This window comes from Vombatus ursinus, unplaced genomic scaffold, assembly GCF_900497805.2.
Source record: "Vombatus ursinus unplaced genomic scaffold, bare-nosed wombat genome assembly UNPS02001419.1, whole genome shotgun sequence".
Classification (NCBI taxonomy): domain Eukaryota; kingdom Metazoa; phylum Chordata; class Mammalia; order Diprotodontia; family Vombatidae; genus Vombatus; species Vombatus ursinus.
In genome coordinates, this window is record NW_020941197.1 from 16,960,092 (window position 1) to 16,982,372 (window position 22,281).

General features: G+C 39.4%; 1 protein-coding gene across 4 annotated transcripts in view; it reads right to left on the reverse strand.

The window, feature by feature from the left end:
* Positions 1-17,845: 17,845 nt before the first annotated feature.
* CD47 (CD47 molecule) overlaps positions 17,846-22,281 on the reverse strand; it is a 72,530-nt gene continuing 68,094 nt past the window's right edge. For all 4 annotated transcript variants that reach the window (XR_003569518.1, XM_027866869.1, XM_027866859.1 and 1 more), the window contains one exon: positions 17,846-21,973. Coding sequence is in view for 3 of the 4 variants with exons in the window: in XM_027866859.1 (XP_027722660.1) it covers positions 21,965-21,973 (9 nt within the window). In the remaining variant the exon portion in view is untranslated. The remainder of the gene's footprint in view (positions 21,974-22,281) is intronic.

A 22,281-nucleotide genomic window follows, 5' to 3' on the forward strand; every position in this document is an offset into this window, starting at 1 on the left:
TCAGAGATAAATGTTGTCCTCAATACCCTAGCTGACACCTCTAACAACTTGAATACCCTGTAAGAAATATTTCTCTCTTGTATTAATAACTAATTATTGAATTAAGAACAAGGTTTGTCCCCTTTTCTACTTTCTCATGAAAAAAGCAAGCAGTATGAGAAATCTTTTTAAAACACTTGCCCAGCCACGATGGCTGAGATCTAATCAAAGACAGTAAAAGAAATTCTAAGTTTGGGCTAATAAGTGTATTCTTGCTCATTGTGTTTGCTCAGACAGGTCTGGGAAAATGTCAATCCTCCATTTCATCAGACAGGTGATATGGAAATTGATAAGTCTCTTGGATCAAGATCTGGATGATCCAAGTTACATACCCCAAGACCCTCATAGTAATATAGGCCACCCTCTCATTGTAATATTCTTTCTCTCATTAATTGTTAACCAATCAGAGTCGATTGTCACCCTCAGGGAAAACCCACTCTTCCAAAGGTATATAAACTGTGAGCCGATGTTCTAAAAGAGATGGCCAAATGACCATCCCTGTATTAATAAACATGCTAGTCTTATTAATAAAATGATTAAATTGCCTAGAAACCACATCTCTCAGATATTTAAATGCCACACCCATTTCCTTAACATCCTCTCTCTTGGGTTAGTACCACTTACAAGATTCAGAACTTTGAAACTTCATTCTCTGACCATAACCTCCTATCTTTTCACTTTTTCCCGTGTCTCATTTACAGTAAATATATCCTACTCTGTCGTTTACTTGTGTGATCTTGGACAAGTCATTTAACCTCTTGGGGCCTCAGTTTTCTCATCTATAAAATGACAGGATTCGATTAAATGGCTTCTCAGGTCTCTTCATTTCTAAATCTATGGTCCTCTCATCATCCCACTCTTTGCCCTTATTATGATCTCAGGTTACCTTGAATCACTTCAATTTTTCCAGCACATATCCCCAGTTTTGACCTCATGTCCATAACCAGACTTGAGTTAGTACTTTAATGGTTAAATAGCTACCATTTAAGAATCCTTTTCCCCTCTGACAATCCATTCCATTCCTGAATTGCCAGTCCTCAACCCTGGGCAATCTCTACCATTTGGTTTCTCTGTTCTGCTCCACAGCTACTGAACAGCCCTGAAGAAAATAATGAAATCAAATTGATTTTCACCCACTGCAAATTGACAATTGTCTTCAACTGAGCCCTTGCTGCTGCTTGATAATCCTTCTGTTCTTCCTTTATTGACTCCCTGTCTCATTCCCTACAACAAACAGTTCCAAACCTTTTATTCTCACCTTAATGACAGCGCCCCCACCCCCACCCTCCTATTCCATGTGCCTAACTCTGGATGGCCTAGCCTCCTACCTTACTGAAAAGACTGAGCCCAATCAATGTGAGCTCCTTCAATTCCTCTCCTCCATCCTTTTTCTCTCTCCTATTCAACAAACATTTATTGATCTGGATGCTATGTACCAGACACAGTGCCACATGAGTGTACAAAAATTGAGAAAGACACAATTCGGCCTTTAAGGAGCTTCCAATCAAGTAAGGAGAATAAAACCAACCCAAAGATGACTAGAACACAAGCCTGGGTGTGGTAAGTACCAAAAGAGAGACAGAAGGACGTTGTTCTGCAGAGAAGGTAGCAATCACAGCAGGCCTGGGGAGCAGGAAGGGAGAATCAATAAGTTTTCATGAAGAAGGTGGCAGTTGATCTGAAGCCGATGGTGGCAGCAAAGGGAGCTCTCTAGTTGGAGAGAATTTGGGCTGGACCAGAGGGCAAGGCCCAGCCACCCATATCTGAGTTTCCTGACCTTCTCTGTTCTTCAAAACTTCTCAGCATCATTACCCATTTCTACCTCCTTTCTTCTAGTTACTCAAGCAAAGGTATTCTTCACCTCATTAAAGCTAGTCCCTCTACTTATGCCCTTGACTCTCTTTCCACTCCAGAAGATGCTCTTTTGGCTCCAGAATTTTCAGTCTCTCCCTCTGCAGCAGATCTATCCCTTCTCCTTCTAGTAGTAACCAAGTCCCCTCTATCCTAAAAAAAAGTCTTCATTTATCCTTCTGCTCCCATCCAAGTACCATCCCATCTCTTTCCTCCTGGTATAAACTAAGCTTCTTAAGAATGTATCTATAACTGGAATCTTCTTTAGGGCAGCTAGGTGTCACAGTGCCCTGGAGTCAGAAGGACCTGAGTTATAAATCAACCCCAGCCACTTAAGGAGCAGTGTGATAGGGCATCTCAAAGAGTCTATCTACTGGGGAAGTCATTTAACCTTGTTTGCCTCAGTTTCCTCATCTGTAAAAAGAGCTGGAGAAGGAAATGACAAACCCTTCCAGTATCTTTGCCAAGAGAACCCCAGATGGGGTCATGAAGAGTTGGACGTGACTGAGACAACTCAGTAACAACAAACTGAAATCTTCACTTCCTCAACACCTGCTCTCTCCTCAACTCCTCGCAACTGGCAGAAGTATAGCCCCACCACTCTAGTTAAATTTTTCTCAAAGGTTATCTGTCACCCTAAAAAAAGGGGGGAAAAAAGGTTATCTGTCACCTTTTAGTCACCAAGTTCTTAGTCCTTATCTTCTCTGACTTTTCTGTAGCTTGTGCCATTGTTAATCACCCTTTCCTACTGGAGGCTCTCTCTTCATGTGGCTTTAGAGATGCTGCATTCTTACTTCCCTTGATATCTCCACAACTTCTCCTTCACTGACTCTTCCAATCCTTGAATGTTCATGTTCTCCAGAGTCTATCTATAGTCCTTCCCCTTCTCTCAGCATTCTCTCCTTTACCTATCTCATTCAAACCCATAGCTAATACTGCCACCTTTATTATGAGGATTTCCAAATTTCTATCAACAGCCCTGAACTCTTGAACTCTAGACCAGCCCTTTCAACTGCCTATAGGATATCACCAACTGAGTGCCTCCAACTCAACATGTCCAAAACTGAGCTTATTGTTATCTTTTCCCCCTAACCTGACTTTCCCTTTGACTTCACTATTTTTGTCCAGCATAACCGTCATTCACCATGCTCAAAACCTCAGGGTTCTGTTTGGTTCTTTGATCTTGGTGTTTTTATTACCTAATCAGGTATCAACCCCCATCAACTCTTACCTCCATGATGCCACCCTAGTATAAGCCCTCCCTACCACTTAACTAGACTGTTATAATAGCCTCCAAACCAGCCACAACCTGTGAGCACCTCAAAATCAATTCTCTCTTCTCTTTCTCAAATACATCCTGTATAAAACTATCAAAATAATCTTTTTTCTAATGCATGAATCTGATCACCTCACTCCTTTGCTAAAAAATCTTCAGTGACTCTCTATTGTTTACTGAGGAAAGTAAAAGAAAAGTCAGCTATATTTAGAGTCAGAAACCTGGCCTGGAATCCCAGCTTTGTTGATTCTTAGCTGTGTGGAAAACTCATTCTCTCTCTCTTATCCTCAGTTTCCCATCTATTAAGTGGGGTAAAGGATACTCACAATACTTACTTCACCAGTTGGTTATGAGGAAAGCACTCTGTAAACCTTTAAGCACTGAAATCTATGTACATATATGTATATGTATACATATATGTATCTATAGATACATAGATACATATATGTAGATATATAGATATATAGATATATACACACACACATATATTTGCTGTCTGTGTTCCAATCAAACTGGTCTATTGTCTCTGCCCCACACATTTTCTGCTCTCTCCTGTCTCCATGCTTTGCTAGTGCTATTCCCTCTTCTAGAGATTCTCTTTCCCCTTCAACTCAAAGGGCATTTCCTCTATGGAGTCAGAATCCTAACTAAGAATCCCATTGCCCTGGGGCACATTCAGTATTTTTTTTTTTGAGGGGGATAGTCAGGGGGTGGAGAGAGTGGTGCAGAAGTACCAGGAGAATGAGAGGCTCATCGCTCAGAAAGATGGCCAAGGACACTTTATCCCCAGGCCTCCTCCAAAAAAAAAAATGGTTCCAAGAGGAGATAGAAGGGGAGGAAGCAGCAAATGAGAATGCATCAGTCTGGGAAGTCAAGACCTTGGAGAGGTGAGAAGGTAGGACCCTTGGGAGGCAGAGGCCTAGGATCAGAGATGAAAGCTCAAGGGTGGTAGTGCTACATGGTACAAAGCTGGCAGATGGGAGGGAAGGTTGGGGACAGCAGGTCAGAGGACTCCCATGTGGAAGCAGTATGCCTATGAATATCAGAGCACTTTGTCAAAACCCTGGTTGCATCAACCTAATGATAGCTTGTATGAAGACTTTCTTCATTTTCCACATAGATAATGACTTTTCTATGGGGTAGCAATAGAACATATTGTTTTGGAACTCTCTGATGTGTTCATTGTATAAGGTTGTGTATTACAGTTATTTCTGTCTGTATATTCACTAGACTGTAATTTCTGTGAGGTCAAAAACCATGTATTTTTTAAATTTGTAACTCAAATTCAACATGTACTAAACATAATTCCAATTAACACTCAACCCTTCACTCTATTACCTTATGGACTGCCAAGAATTACAGATTCAATATCCAATATCTCTTGCATCTTTTGCAATTATACCCTTTTTTCTATTAATGTAGCTACCTTTCTAGTTCAGAACCTAAGAGCGTCTCTCCTGAGGGATTACAACACCCTCCTGAAATTCTCTCCTTCTAGTTTCTCTCCTCTCCAATCTCTCCTCCACCTAGTTGCCAAAAGCAATCTTCCTAAAGAATATCTCTGAATATATTCCTCTGCTGCTCAAGAAGCATCAGTAACTCTACTGCCACTAGGATAAATCATAAATTACAAACTCCTCAGCCAGGTGGTTAACTCCCTTAGAAATCTGTGCTTAGCTTTCCTTTCCAGATGTACCAGGGAGGACCAGCCCAGGATCGAGCCCTGGTTTCTCTCACCTCTCCCTGTCATGTAGACATTTCATACTATTTCATGTCTTCTCTCTTCTAGATCATCTAGTCTATTTGTAGGCCCCAATTCAGCATTCCTGTCTCCTAGGCCTTGCACAGGCCACACTCTGCATGTCTGGAATATGCTCCCTCCTTCTCACCTTCACTTCTTAGAATCCTCTGCTTCCTTCAGACATCAGTTCAAGGGGCATCTCCTTCAGGATGTCTTCCCTGATTCCTTATGGTCTCCACCCCCATCCCCAGTTGTTAGTATTCTCTTTCTCTTAAAATTATTTTGTATTTACTTATTACGGTTTTCATGTTATATAATCTAGTAGACTGCAAAAACTTTGAGGTAGAAGGCATCCTATTCTTCAGTTTTGTGCTGTGTATTCCCAACATTTGATAGGTAGCCTTCCATTGTGGTTAGAGCACTAGCCTTGAAGTTAGAATGACCTGGTTCAAGGCCCACCTCTGACACATACTGTGTGACCTTGGGTAAGCAGTTTAACTCCTCAGTGCTCCTAGTCAGTTCTTAAGTAGGGTTTCTTAACCTGCAGTCCAATAAATTTTTTTAATTGATAACTGTGTTTCAATAAAAGGGCAGGTAGGTGGTGCAGTAAATACAGTCCCGGGCCTGGAGTCAAGAAGACCTGAGTTCAAATTCCGACCTCAGACATTTACTAGCTATGTGACCCTGAGCAAGTCACTTAACCATGTTTACCTCAGCTTCCTCATGAGCTGGAGAAGGAAATGGCAAACACTCCAGCAACTTCACCAAGAAAACCCCAATTGGGTTCATGAAGAGTTGGGCATTACTGAAAAGACTGAACAACAATTTCGATAAAATCAGTTTCCTTTATAATCCTATCGATTTTCTTTTCTGCACTTAAAAACTTTATTTAGAGGAGTCCATGGGCTTCACCAGATTGCCTAAGGGGTCCATGACACCAAAAAAGCTCTACAGAACCAGGAGAGCATTGTATACAGGAACAGCAATATTATGTGGTGATCAACTTGGCTATTCTCAGCAATGCAATGATCCAAGACAATTCTGAAGGACTTACAATGAAAACTGCCATCCTTCTCTAGAGAAAGAACTGGTGGAGTCTGAATGCTGATCAAAGTATATTTTTTCCTTTATTTTTCTTGTGTTTTTTTTTTGTCTGTGTTTTCTTTCACAACATAGCTAACATGGAAATATGTTTTGCATGACTGCACATGTATAACCTATATCAAATCGCTTGTCTTCTCAATGAGGGGGGAAGGAAAGGAGGGAGGAAATCTGGAACTTTAATTTTTTAAAAAATGAATGTTAATTGTTTTTACATGTAATGGGGGGAAAATAAAATATTAAATTAAAAAAAAGAATCCTTGATCTAAGACAATAAATTTCAGAGAAGATGCAGATCTACTTAGGTTGAGGGAGTTTACCACTGGGATTTCTCTATTTCAATGAAATCACAGGTTGGATAAAATTCCCACTACCTAGTACTGAACCTTGCATTGTCCCTAGCTGATTGTTGATTGTTACTTGCTGATTTGACTTGAATGTTCGTGAACTCGACATGTTTTCCCTTTAGAGCTGAAGCTGAAGGAAGCAAGTGTTTTAGCTAAATTTTCCACCTCTCCCAGGGCTTGGTATAGTTCTCCGTGCACAAGAGACTCTTAATAACTCTTTGTTAAACAGTGCTGAGGCTGCCTGGTATGGTGGCAAGAGCACTGAATTTCAAATTCTGGCTGTGATGTCAGCTGTGTGACCTTGGGTAAATCACTTCACCCTTGTAAAATGAGTGAATTCAAGTAGATAGACCCCAAGATTCCTTTTGTATCTACACGTGTATGGCTTTGTTGTCTCCCCCAGTAGAACTTAATCTTCTTGTGAGTAGGGATTGTTTCATTCATCATATTTTTATCCCCAGGACCTAGTCCAGTGCCTGGCTCGTAGTAGATGCTAATAAACGTTTGTTCGTCATTCAATTCCTTCCAGTTCTAAATCCTATGAAGAGAACTTTCTTTACAATTCATAGCTTGTGTTTCTCCTGATTTTTTCAGTTTGTCCACCCAAAAGGATGTACAGAACAGGGCTTAATAAACTTTTTCCACTTGCAGCCCCTTTTCGTGGTATGATTCAGCTGGCATGGCATGGCATGGCCTGAGGGTATTTGCGCTGTGCAAAGCGTGCATGCTTTGTGTTCAGAACCAAGGCTTCAGTGAAGTTGTGTGATGCCACATGGGCAAGAAATACCTCTAATTGCATTTGATTTTAAATTAATTTTTGGTTGTTGTACTTTCAGAAACCTTTCACTGTTGCCAAATTTTTCATGACCCCACATAGGGTAGCAAGCCACAGTTTAAGAAGTGCTGATATAGAGCAAGGTCTCAGTATTTTGGAGTTGCCTCAGATGACTTCAGAAATAAATGTATGCCTCATTAATAACTTTGAGATTTTGCAAAGCTCTCACATGATCTTCACAACAGCCCTATGAGGCAAGTGATATTATTATTATCCCTCTTTTACAGATGAGGAAACTGAGGCTGAGAGGTTAAGCGACTTGCCCAGAGTCACACTGCTTGAGTGGGTCTGAGGCAGGATTTACACTCAAACGTTTAATCTCAAGTCTAGCACCTCTCATTCTGCCTAACACCCTTGAATATATAACTGAGAGGTGACAATATGCGAGTTCATATTGCTTGAGCTTCAGCATTTTTGCAGTATCTTGGCTCCTATATAGTTGGATCTAACAACGATGGTTTATCTAGATAATTAGTTTCCAACAGCCTAAGGAACTCATTTTTATCTTCCCTAGTGTGACTGGAGGGTTTGTTCTTTATGGGTCTTCAGACAGTCAAGGGATTATCAGTCACTGGGATAAATGAATGATTTGTCTCAGTCATATTGGCAGGGGGGAATTCCAAAGGCTCTCCAGTTTGGGGAAAGTGTTGTCATGTTTTCATTCTAGGGAAGGGTAAATGGGATTACTAACATTGCCTTTCTTTGATGCCATTTTATTCATGCCTATGGCTTTTTTTCCCCCCTGGCTTCTCTTCCTAATAAAGTGTTTGAGAAGGCCTTGGGAGAACAGACACTTAACAAAAATATTGTGAATGGAGAGGGTGTGATGAAATTTGACAGATTCCATTCCATGCTAATGTACTTTTTCTGGCTTTACCAACATTTTTCTGACAAGGGCCCAACAAAACTGCATTTCAAGTTGTTCCTGTGTACTTTTATACCTATCTCAGTCTGCATGCTCTTTTTCTTCCTTATCATCGACCACTGGTTCTTAAGTATATTGGCACTGCCCATAAATGCCAGTCTGGGACTCCAGGAGATATGGTCCTCATGTGATTTTGTGAAATAATCACTCACATTCACATTTTCAGGTTAAAAAATGCTTTATTTCTAATAACCTTGTAAAGTGGGCAGTACAAATATTATGCCCATTTTACAGATGAGGATGGAGGTATAGGTATTAAGTGACTTGCTTAGGGTGGGGATAAGGGGAAGGAGTAGCTAGTAAGATAATTCCATGACAGTATGGTTGAAAAAATGCAAGATTTGAAGCCAGACCAGGATTCCAATCCCAGCCATACTATTTAAGGCCTGTTCTGGGTTAGGCCTTCCTCAGGCCTGTCTACTGGTAGTTTAGGTTTGATATTAGGAAAAAAAATTAGACATTTATACACTGCTCTACAGTTAACAAAAGGAGCCATACTTAGCCACAGCAAGATGAGGATATTCAGCAAGGGTAGACACCTCAAATTGTCAGAGAAATTCAACCTTGAGTTAACCCATTGTGACCACTAAGCATCAAAAAGGATGCCAGGAGCTCCTCCAAGCTGTTTTATACTCAGTCGACTGGGAAGTGATGTCAACAGCCTGAGTCTTTAGTCCCCCTGAGTCAACCAACACTCAGTGATGGTCTTCCCTACATGTTGAGGAAAAGTTAACCTAACTCACACGGGAGCAAGGGTTAGGCTATTTACTGCTCTGTGATGCTACCTCTGTTCAAAGGATCATAGATTTAAGTAGGAAGAGACCATAGAAGTTATCTATGGAGTCCAATCTCATTTTACAGGAGAGGAAACTGAGACTCAGAGAAGTCAAGTGATTTACTCAGGGTCACACAGTAAGTGTGAGAGGTGGGGCTTGAATTCAAGTCTTCCTGACTTCATCTTTTTATCCATCATTATCCATTACAACAAGTTATAATCTTGGGTGAATCAATTAACCTGTGCGGGCTTCACTTTAGTCATCTGTGAAAGAAGTCTTTGGACGGAATGGTTCCTAAGGTTTCTCCCTGCTCTAAATCTGTGAACTATAAATGTAAGAAATAGTATTTGAGCCTAGGTGTTTAGATTCTAAATTCAAACCCAGAGTTGCTTTCTGGTAACAGGCCAAGTCTCTGTGCTATGGTGACGAGGTTAGAGGAGAAAACATTTGGAAGAAACCTGGGACTCGTTTAAAGACTCCTCTAAAACACCAACTATTATCAGAAAATGTTGTAACCTCTCTGGCCATCTTTCAAGGGCGAGAATAAATGCGCTGAACTATCCATTAAAGCCTAATGACTAGGCTGCTGGGCTTGGCTTGGGCTGTTATTGTTTTCCAGGGTGACACTTGCTTAGTTCTTTCTCTTCTTTACTCTCAGGCTAATAATTAGATTTAAATCCCTGACAGGACTTTAACCAGCACCCCAGGGCGTTCTTGATATCTTTATCATTGCTTGTAAAGATTTTTATTAAAAAAAAAAAGAAACCTTTTGAAAGCCTGAGTAAGTTATAGTTGGGAGATAGTTTTTTTTTTCTCTATGATATTGTTAATGCTTTTGAAGAATACAGACTCATGTTTTTCTTCCTCTTCACCTTTTGATATCAACCCTTATTCATCCCCATTAAAGAGTAAAGTACCTAGGAGGGAACTAGGAAAGGGAGTTATCATCAGCACTTGCATCCCTGGCAGATTAGGTTGGATGGGATCCAGGAATACTGACTGCCTTGTTACCCAGGTCCCCTTATGATACACAGTATAAGCACCGTTGCTGTTCAGTCATGTCTAACTCTCCGTGACCCAATTTTGGGGTTTTCTTGGCAGAGATACTGAAGTGGCTTGCCATTTCCTTCTCCAGCTCATTTTACAGATGAGGAAATTGAGATAAATGGGATTAAGTGACTTGCCCAGGGTCACACAGCTAATTAAGTGTCTGAAACCAGATTTGAACTCAGGAAGATGAATCTTCCTGACTCCAGGTCAATGCTCTATCCACTATTCCAGTGAGCTGCCCTAGCACCAAGCATGCTGGCCTGAATACAGTAATTGGTTCTGTTAAAATACCTGAGGCAAAACTGTGGAAAAGGGGGGCAATCTGTTTTGTAGGAATTACAATGGAGAGAAAACAGAAAGAAAAAACAAAAACAAAAACAAAAAACCTGGCTTTGCCTTTTGCTACCTGTGTGACCTTGTGTAAGGATCTCTTTCAGCCTCAGTTTCCATATCCCTTAAATGGGGGGGGGGAAGGTTCTTTCCCAGTTTTAAATCTGTTTTCACATAGTTTGGTATAGTAAGCTCCTTGAGGGCAGGGACTATCTTTTGACCTGTTTTGTATCCCCAGAGCTTAGCCCAGTGCCTAGCACATAATAGGTGATTAATAAACATTTATTGACTACTACTGACTACTGTAGAAAGCACTGGATTTGGAGTCAGAAGACCTGAGTTCAAATCCCAGCTCTGCCATTAATTACCTGTGTGACCTTGGGCAAGTCTCTTGACCATTCTAGTCCTCAGTTTCCTACATCTGTAAAATGAGGGAAAGTTGTTCTAGATAGTCCCTAAGGTCCCTTCCAGCTCCAAATTTATGATCAAACAAAAAGGAAAATTTCCAGTTCAACAGAATCACTTTTCTTCCCTTCTCTTCTGAATACTGCTTTCAGAGAGTGTCTAAACCACATCACCCGCAGGGTTTGATTATCATATATTTGCTGCATAACTGCTAAAGGAAGGTAGTGGTAGGATATGGGGTACGTGTATATCACTCTGTGTGGCAGTTGGCTGTACTGAAACTGTTGAAAAGAGGAATTGTATGTGAGAGAGAGTGTGTGTGTCTCTTCCCTGGAAGCAAAGATAACTATCCCAGGTGGGGAGTGAACCAGCAAGGCTGGCCTCATTAGCACATGCTACAACCAACTGAGTAATATCCCTCTGGGCCTAGCTGTTCAGGAAAAAATCTGTTCTGAGACTATTCAGTCACTTCTATATTATCAGCTGTTTTGGAGTGTCCCTGTTGTTTTGAAGTAGGAAGCAGAATGCCTGTGGTAGCTGTATTAAGTCTAGTCTGAATTTAGGCTAAGCAGAGAAATGTTTCCACAGAAAGGCAGATTCCAGGCCTAAAGATGCTCCTAGAAAGCACCCTGTATGAAATATGGGGGAGTGGCTTTTAGATTAGAGTACGGATTTTGTGTTGCTCATACCGTTCAACTGACTGCATTAGGATTTATAACCACGATAAAGTCAGAACTGAAAATTGAGTCAGTTTTTTCCTCAGATCTGTTTAAGTACAGGTCTCTTTAACATGTGTGTGTGTGTGTGTGTGTGTGTGTGTGTGTGTAATGGACCTCTTTCTGGTGAAGCCTATGGACTTCTTGTCAGAATAATGTTGTTATTTAAGACTGGGTCTCCCTATTTCTTCCAAACCAGAACTGAAGGGACTTCCTGGGGCCTGATCTCACTCTGAAATGTACAGGGGCTTTGATCTGGGTTAGCTCTTCCCCTCTCTAGGCAACCAAGTAGCCCTCCACTTGTGGGGGGTTGTGATATTAATGTCAAACTTAGTGCAGATAGCACATGTGCTTATTTCTATTGGCTTAGTCAGCTCAGAACTCCCAAGCTCAAGACTCAGACTCCCCAGAAGCAGGTATTACGGTTGTGTGCCCCCACAGAATAATGTTTGCTTTTTAGTACATAAAATAAAATATACAGGATTACAAAGAAAACCAATTACACTGAAACAGTTATCAAAATAGTAGAAGTTCCAAGAGCATAAACCCCCTTGAAATCTATTCATGAACTCTTGGGGTCCTGGGATGCCACGTTAAGCACTATTTAAGTGGAGCTTAAAAGAAAAATGTGGCATTTTAGCAGAACTTCCCCAGATAATTAAGGGATTATCCAACTTTTCCTAAAATTCATTTTATAGTTCATTAATGGGTTGGGTTTGTTACCATTAATTTGAGAATCCAACCTATTTTTTTTTTTTTTTGTGAGGCAATGGGGTGCAGTGACTTGCCCAGGATCCCATGGCTAGTAAGTGTCAAACTTCTGAGGCCAAATTTGAACTCAGGTCTTCCTGAATCCAGAGCTGGTGCTCTATCCACTGCGCCATCTAGCTGCTCCCAACCTAATTTTTTAAAAGATCATTTTATGCTGCCTATCTATGCTGCAACTTGAGTAATAGGTACAATCCACCTAAAAATATCATTAAAGAGACCTGGGCATCTCCTGACCCAAAGTTTTTCTTCAATTCAAACATCAAAAATATACATCACATAATTTGAACTAATCATAAAAAGAATCAAACACACGGCAAGATTGAATTGAAAAAAGAGTTAATACCTCTTCAGGAAACCAAATATAGGCACTCCCCAATCAAACACTCAACTTGTGAATATTCCATACTAAATGGCTAGCCTGGGTTTGGTTGTTTAGACAATGTGGTATAAAGGAAAGACAGGTTGACTAGGCATCAGGAGAACAAATCACAACCTCTCTTAGTTCCATCTATAAAACAAAAAGATTGGGAGAGTACATCTTTAAGACTCCCTTCAGTTTCAAAATTCTTTTTTTTTTCCTTGCTATTGTGAGATGGGGATGAGATAAGATATAGTCTCTCACACCTTCCTTCCTTCCTTCCTTGATGAGAGAGGGACAACTCCTTGCACAGTGAAAAGTTAGGAGTAGTTGCTAGTAACATTGTTCCATGATCAACTGTGATACACTTAGCTAAGTAATACAATGATCTAAGACAACTCCAAAAGACTTACAATGGAAAATGCTATCCACATCCAGAAATAGAACTATGGAGTCTGAATGCAGATTGAAGCATACTATTTTCACTTTTTTTGGTTTCTTTTTTTTGCTTTTGTTGTGTTTCTTCTTTCACAACACAACTAATGTGGAAATATGTTTAACATGATTGCACATGTACAACCTATATCAAATTGCTTGCTGTTTTAAGGAGGGGCAAAAGGGAGAAAGATTTGGAACTCAAAAATCTTTTAAAAATGCATGGTGAAAACTATCTTTACAAGTAATTGGAAAAAATAAAATACTATTTACAAAAAAAAAGTAGTTGCTAGTGACATTTTTATATTAATCTTGCTTGAGGGCCCTTATTCATCATTCATACAATCATCATTTATTAGGATCACAATTTTAGAGTTAGATGGTAGGTCCTCAGGTGTTATCTAATCCCACACTCCTTTATTTTACAGATGAGGAACGTGAAGCTCAGAGGTGAAGTGACTACCCTGGGTCACAAAGGTACAAAGAAACAGCTGGGCATGGTGCAATGGTACACATCTGCTATGACAGATGTTGAAGCTGGTGTATCTGTAAGAGATTGGGAGTTCTGAGCTGCATCAATTTAAGCTTATGGTCTCTAACTTCATCACTAACATGGTGAGCTACTAGGAGGGTGAACCATCAGGTTGCTGAATGAGAGTGAATCTCAAAGCAGTCCAAGTTGGACACAGAACAGGTCAAAGTTCTGAATGGAGTGGGACTGGGCCTATGAGTAGCCCTTGTAGTGGAAGAAAAAGGAAAAAAGGGAAAGGGAACAGGAAAGGGGAAGGAAAAGGGAAAGGACAGGAAAATGTGGGTTTGAATTTAGGTCTTCTTACTCAGTTCTACTGTTCTTTCTTCTATACTTCACCCATTGTAGGTGTTGCTAGAAGATGTAGTTTTCATAAAACAAGATCTCTACCCACATGGAACTTGCTTTAACAGGGGAGTAAGACACACATAGATTACTCTAATGCAATACTATTTAGTGATAAGCACACCAGAAAGTTGCAAAACAAAGAGCTCTGTGAGGTCCAAAAGGAAAAATTGTTACTGGTGTGGGTGATCAGGGAAAAGCTCTGTGGCAGAAAGTGACATCTGAATTGGGCTTTAAACAGTAGGAAGTAATACAACAGGCAGACAGATGCATGGAAGATTTCTCATACATAAAGGACAGGGTAAGCAAAGGCCTAAAGGTGGAAGAGCAGGAAGGATATTGATAAATTGAAGGTAGTTCATCTTTAATGCATAAGTATGCTGAGGCAGGGAAAAAATAAGGTTGGAAAGGTAGAGTGGTACTTGACTGAGGACCTGGAAAGTTGGATAAATTGGACTGTGAGCTCCAGGATAGCAGGGACTGTCTTTTCTATATTTTTAATACCCTTGGCTCTTAGGGATGTGCCTAGAATGCAGTAATTGTGCTTAATAGATCAACTGAATGACAAATGAGCCTGAACTTTAGATGGACACAAAAAGGAGCCATTTTTGAACAGGACTAATACCATAAAACTCAAATTGCTTCAACTATACCACTTCTACGTGGAAACAAACTCTTTCCAATCAACCCACTTTCAAATGTACTTTTCAAACACAACTACTTGTTACAATGAAGTTTGCTTTTTCCTGAAATTTTAGCAGCTTTGTTTAATAACCCAGCATCAGGTTACACCTTGAGAGGGTAGGCCAGGCTTTCCCAATTCTGAGATGAACTTCCATCTACTCTCTATCTTGCATGGTCCTAGTTATTTTTACATTGTCTCTCCCATTAGAATGTAAGCTTCTTGAGGGCAGGGACTCTGTTTTTTGCCTTTCCTTGAATCTGTGCTCAGCAAAGCGTCCCGTCCGGCAGAGTAAAGACTCGCTAAATGCTTGTTGACTAACAAAAGTGGGAGAACCTACCGTTTTTAATGACAAACAAGCCTTTTGATCATCACAAAGAAAACTTTCAACAGAAGACCCTGGGAAGTTTTTGTATTATCCCACAATGTCTGTCCAGAATGCCTAACTCTATTACAGTGTAACAGCACTTCAAAAAAAAAAACAGGCTACAATAAGGGCCAATTTGCAGGGTTTGGGATAAAAAGAGAGCCATCAGACTTCATTCAGGCCACCAATCATTTCTGGACAAATACTAAGGCAAAAAAGAGTTTTTTGTTTTATTACCTAACAAGGAGATCTAGGCAGCTCCAGAACTAAGACTAACTCAACTGAGTTAAGTTGCATCATTTTCAATGAGGCAATTGTTGACTGCCTTTTGATGTTGCTGAAAGTGAGTATTCAAAAGCTGTTGCCTTTAAGCCAAACAGCAGTAAAATGAGAGTTTCAATTATTAAGCAACGTGTTCTAATCATTAAGATGCCTTTCACTTCCATTCACTAGGTATAGTTTGGAATTAGTCTTGAAAAGTAATCCCAAGAGTTGCAGCTTGGTGTAGTGGAGAGAAAGCCAACCTTGGAGTCAGGAACACACGGAAGGCCTTTGCCTAATTAACAAAGTTCCTTAATCTCAGTACTCCCACCCCCAACACTCCCCTAAAACTACAGTTAGCAGAAGTTGCTAATCTGTATGAGTGGAAGGAGTTGACTCACCTGTGAGCTGACAAGACCAATGAAATTATAGGTCTGTCCCACTCCCCGCCCGCCCCCGCAAAATTAGAAACGATCAAAATAAACTTCTAAGTTGGAAATAATTTTTTTTTCTGGCAGTGAAAATGACAGGCTCTAAATGTTTTGCTGAGCAATGGGCTGATCAGCATGAGCCTTACTTAAAACAAAACCTAGAAGCCAGAGTCCTAAACCACCTTCTTCTGACACTCAATCCATTTCCAATTTTGCTTAAATCTGTGGTTGAGTAATTGGTGAAATCATGTCCTATGTGATCAGTATTATCACAATCTATTATTTTCTGAAGCTGTCATACTTGATACCTTGAGTCTGAAAGGTGCTGCCCAAAAATCCAATTCAGCTGCATTCAAAGAGACCTACAACCCAGTAGGTGTTCTAATCATGTTGAGTACAGTTCTGTGCTACACATAGCAACTTTCAGGGCAGGAGGTAGACTATTAAATTGCTTTCTGAGCTCCATTAGAGCCACCCCTGCTGATAGTGAAAAAGTCCTCAGACACATAAAAATTAAATCGCCTACTAGGTAAGGAATAAGACAGTAGTTTCTCTCCAAATATTTTTCTGTTGAAATAATCTAAAAAATGTACATATAGGACCAGGAATATAGTAAGTACATGATTTAGCAAGCTAAAATCAAGATTAAGAAATCACTGCCTTACACCTTCATGATGTCTCTGCTAATGGCCTATGGTCATTAGCAATTTACCTCACTTCTCCTTTAAGATGGAGACAATAATTGTTAGAACTGAACAGAATCTTAGAGGTCAGTTAGTCCAACCTCTGCCTCTTATAGAGGGGGGAATCTGAAGCCCATAGAATTTAAAAGACTTAGACAAGGACCGGAGCCCACACCTTCTGACTCCTCTCTGACTCCCAGTTTAAGGTGTTCCAAAGTTTAAAAAGCCAGCTTGGCTTTAATAGCTTAAAATGGCCCTAAGACTTCTGGGACACCCTGGAGAGTATTCCTTCCAATTCACCATAGAACAGAAAGAGTAATGAAACTAGTCTCAAAGAACACTTTTGGTAATTGGTTACTTGCTCCACCCCATGCCCATCTATTTTCCAGCTTATTTATGAGGGTGAGTCAATAACTAAGATGAATTTGATCTTCAAAATATTTTATTTTAGGAACATGATCAAAAACATTGCCATTTTTATAATGCAGCAAATATAAGCATCACACATTCAACTATAATGAGGTAATGTAGTAATACATATATTATGTTTATGAAAAATGGAGATTCACTTTTGCTATTAACTCTCCCTCATACATTTTGAAATGATATCTAGAAATCAATAATCACTCCTCCCCCCTCCAATCACTGTCTAGTTCTCAGCATTTAAACCTCTGAAAATTCACATCCCTTCAAATTACACGATTGTATTTTTGTAGTCTACTATAGCGGCAATATAGGCAGCTCACCAAAACAGCGTAAAATGTTTTATTAAGTATATATAATATTACAGGGTAATATTTACAAAGTTATGTTTTTTTTTAAATAAAAAAATACCTTGGCAAAGATTGCAGATTTTCAAAGCTTCAAACAGTGATAAATCAATTTAATACATTAAAAAAAAAAACCTCTGACAGTAACAACACAGCTGTAAAACAACTTTGGTTTTTAAATCACTGTAAGAATGGCTACTAACAAATAGCACACCTTTAATTGCTATCCAGAAAAGCCCCCAGAAGGGCCTTTGTACATAGCAAAACTGAAGTTTTCTTCGTTGAGAATGGTTAATGGATATTTACAACATGTAGGATCCAATTTTTGACAATGGCTTTTTGTAAATGATGCTCCATTTAATTAAAAATAAAAATCTGCTTCTCATCCTCATCAACCACTATCACAAGACTTTAAGGTTCCATTGCTGTTGCCTTACAAGGGAAGTCCACTAAAGGTGATTTTCTTTTGAAAAGTCTTAATTTGTGAGGAAAAAAAAACATTTTAAATGAAGTCAGAGTATGTAACCACTACAATCAAGAGCTCAGGCACATGCTCCCCCAAATAAGGTGGGTACTAACATTTTAGCATCAGGGAAACTTCCTGTTCACTGGTGTCCCCTTCCATAGATTAACTGGATTATACTCATTGGCATATGAGAACAGCCAAACTCAGGATCCATATAGGCTTGGGAGCAGTAGATGATTGCTATTTGTGATTTTTCCCCACAATATGCACATAAATACACAGCAGACATTTCAAAAACAACAACAACAAAAAAGCCCAAACACTGAACAAAACACAAATAAAAATCACACAGAGCTGCCTTACAAATATTTTATTTTTTTCTGTTTTTCACAAACAGATAAATGAATGGGTATATTATGTAGTATTTTTTTTTCCATAGAGACCACAAAAACTACCACTGCCTAACTCTTTTTTTAGTTAGAAATATGAAGAGATTTGGAAAGAATGACAGGGGACTCTACCACCACTCTCTCAGACCTCAAAGGGACTATTTAAGTGCTTTGAAATTGGCCACTTACTAACTGAAGAGTCATTTATTTTCTTCATACTGACAAGAAAGCTCCTACATTTTTTAAAGTTCTAACATTTTGAAATTTTTTTTTTGATTTGACCTAGACTTTCATGTTAAAAAAAAAAAAATCATCTTTTAAGTTTTCCTTAACACAAAATCTGTCAAAAGAGAAAACACTTATTCATCTTAATAAGAGTACTAGGGGGAAAAAAAACTAATTATAGGCAACTCTTGATTATCAACCCAAATTACCATGTACTGTGTGCAAAGCATTGAACTAGGCACTCTGTGGAGAAAGGGAGAAAAAGAGTGTTTATTCTCCTGAAATATCTAGTGGGAGATATAGGACAAATAACTAAACGTGTGTGTGTGTGTGTGTGTGTGTGTGTGTGTGTGTGATTTGACATGCAGCAGCTCTGCCTGTACCTAAAAGGTATGTCCACTGAATTATTCTCATTTCACCAAAAGGAACTTTTTATTTAAAGGAAACTTCTTTGAAGAGAGGAATAATTTCCATATTTACTTTATGAATTTTCATATACTGGATTTACTTAAAACAAGGTACACCTATAAAAAGTTGTATAGACATATACACGTAAGTACTAAGTAAATGGGGATTTTGTTAGTAAGGTAAAGAAAAGGGATGATCAGAGTAAATAATCTGATTGAAACTTGAATAGATCCGTCAATCTGAAGAAGAAAGGTGGTGTGCTGTGTGGGAGGGGAAGGATAGCAAAGCAGGAGGGTGCTTCATAGGTAAAGGCTTAAATGCTAGAGAGGTCAGAAAAGGCAGTGAAGGGATAGTACCCAGGGATATAGTAAATGGCTGTTCGAGGACAGGCTGGATACAGAATAAAAAAGAAAATGACTGACAGGTAAAGAGGGTGGGGGAAACCATTAGGTGCTCTGAAGCATTATGGTAATTGGGAATGGATTTCTATTAACAACAATTTGATCAAAATGATGACTGAGGAAGATGATTCCTGTTGAGGTATATAGATCAAATAAATGGAAAAAACTAAAAATAGCCAAGAAGACTGCCTGGGAAGGTGAGTAAAACTTAGCTGGAGCCAGTTAGACTATAAGAGCTGAAAGAAACCTAGAAATCATTTCATCTACACCCCACCCCCATTTTAGAGATGAGCAAATTGAGGCCCAGGGAAGTCACTTTCTTATAGTCACACAGTGGCAGGCTAAAACTGAGGTCTCTTCATTCCCAGGTTCAGTATTCTTTCCACTATATGACTCCTCTATGGGGTAATGAGCTTAATAAAAACAACAGATACATGGTAGGTGCTTAGGATATTTTAGTAGTTGAGATGTCATGTAGTTAAGAAATTAACCACATGGGAATGGAGAGACAGGAGAGGGAATCTGGAAAATATTATGGCAGCAGGAATAAAAAAGACTAAGTGATGAATGCAACATGGGAACTAAGGAAGACAATAGAAGTTAGTGTTTCTGTTTTTGTTTTTTTAATTAAATACAAGAATATAAAAAAAAAAAAAACCCTACTCTGGCTGGTGGTTTCAATACCCTACCCCCAGTCAATCCTTTTACAGAGCTGCTAGCAAATCAGTTAGCAAGCATTTATTAAGCACCAGTGTGCTAAACACTTTACCACGTGCTTGTGAAAATGACTGATTCATTGAGTTTCCTCTTCATAATCTTCCCCCGCCACTTTCTGATGGAGTTGCTTTGGTGGCAGTGAAAAGCCCCAAAGGCAGGCAGAAATAGGAAGAATATAAAAGTAAGGATACTTCCTGCATAACTGTTCCTGAATTATTGAGAGTTCACTATATATCTAAAAAAAGGGGGGGGGGGGGGACAATGGCAGTTCAGTGAGGAATTCATTGGAAAAATCCTCATACCTGGCTAATTTCCTAAAAAATAGAGATTTGGACTTTTGCAATTTCATCTGCTTTAACTTTTCCAATTTCATCGGTATGGGGGCAGAAGGGGATGGCAGGGGGAGAAGAGCAGCAGGAACTGATGGACTTGCTGTAATCCAGCTCCTCTATTTATGCCAATACTTTGAATAACACCACAAACGGTGGGAAGGAAAAAAGACAAAGCATAAAAGAAAAATAGAGCTGGCTTTGTAAAAAGTGTCTTGATTTTTTGTGAGGCATCAAAAGGTCATTAAATTGTGGTTTGCCAAGGACAAACCACTTGGTCCCAACATGAAATATGAAAATTAAGTTGAGTAGTACTGAACTAGCATACAAAAGAGGCACATGGGAACATTCGGTGGACTAAGAAATAACTATCACCAATGCAACCACAAATATACAAACAGGAAAAATGGCTGGTACTTAAGGGTACTGATGAGCACAAAGCTGGACAACTGACTTTTTTTTAATAACCAAATTACTTTAATGACCAATTCTACCTAAGAAACACGTTCGTTTTAAATAATTCTACTAAAAGTAGAAAAATCAGTATTTGCTCTGTTCACCCCAATTGTCCACATGAAACAAGCATGTGCCTATCACACACACGGACATACAGATACACACACTCACACGGACATACATACATATACACACACACTCACTCACAGACACATGAACAAGGTAAAAACGAGTGCTAATAATCTAAAAGTACAGGCAATCACAGCTGCCATAACGCTAAACTTCAAACCAGGGTAGGAAAGGTTTTGTGGTTTTTTTTTTAAAGTTTTTAGTTTTAGAGAAAGGAGAGGCTGAGGTGAGAATACAAGAAGATGGTGGCAATGAGTTCTTTTTCCATGCAACATAGATACAACAGTAGTTAAAAAAAAGGCCCTCTGGAGGAGCTGGCCCAATGGTGATGCACTATACTGTACTGCCATGCAGGGGATCAAAGCTCAAATCTCAATCTTGGTTTTTCATGCCCCAGACCAAAAATATGTGAAATAACACTGGATGATACCCTCAGTTTAGGGGAAGGGAATGCTGATGTTATTTTTGCCAAAAAATTAAGACTGGAAAGCAGTGCTCTGGGAACAAGACCCATCCCTTTCAGGAACTAGACTACAGTATGTCCCAGGACCTGGTTCAAGGAAGAGCAAAGACTCAACATCTTGTAAGACAGAAGCAATTAACAGGAGGACAAGACAGGATTTAAAAGGTTGTGGGGATAAAAAAAAAACAAAAACCTAACATCAAGAAAATCACAAGGTTAAGCTGCAAAGCCTCAGTTAACAACCAGAATCTAGAAGTTTCTGACTATTACATTTCAAGTTTGGCAAAGATGCAAGAGTGGTAACCCCTCCAGAATGAAGGCCTCTATCCACATAGGTAAGCATATGACAAGACACTAGGTGGCAACGCAAGATGCAAGGTACTTCGACCTGACTCTAAAAGATCTCTCTCTCTTGACCCAGAAGTAGCGGAGATATTCCGTGGCCCAATAAACACTGCCTGCCAAATGTGCTCCCTGGAATGCTATCCTTCAAAGTTAGATGGAAACCATTGATTTTTATGTCTCATAGACTTCTTGGAGCAGCCACCAAATGGTACAGGGTCAATTTCGCCTTTAATCAGTTTTTTAAAACCCAGAAAATTACAGGAAATAAAGACATGGGGTTTGATAAAGGTATCATTCTGGAAAGGTACAAACTCTACCTCTGTCTCTACTGAACAATAAACCAAAATGATTTCCCCCAAAACTGGTTCTCAATTGGGCAATACAATATACATCTTCATAAATTTTTAATTAACTAAATTACAGCTGTTTTGAATATAAACTTAACTGTAGCAATCATTTAAGGGTGGTGGTAGGTTCTCCCCCCACAAGATGCAAATCAGTGAATTTCCTCCTTTTCTTCTCTTCAGATAGTCAATCCAGGCCATGGTATCTGAGCACAAGTATATTCCATTCGCATCTACTATCCTCCAAATCAGAGTCCATCATTTCTTTTCAATTACTCTGCAGAATTAAAGAGCAAATATTCAAGTACCTTTTCATTCAGCAAGCTGATGTATCTATTTCACACTACTTAAATAGCAATTCAAGAGTCTTTACAATCAGGCACTACACGGTACATGAGGACCAGCACTCTGCTTACTCAGCAGCAACCTGCAGCCCCATTAGTTTCAACAGCAGAAGATTTAATGATATATACAATTTAAGAACCACTGAGCCATCAATCAAGATTTGTGGAAGATTCGTGCTGAAATTTTCTGAAGTATCAAAAATTCTAATCAGTTTTAAACTTAATTAAGAGGAATTATGTC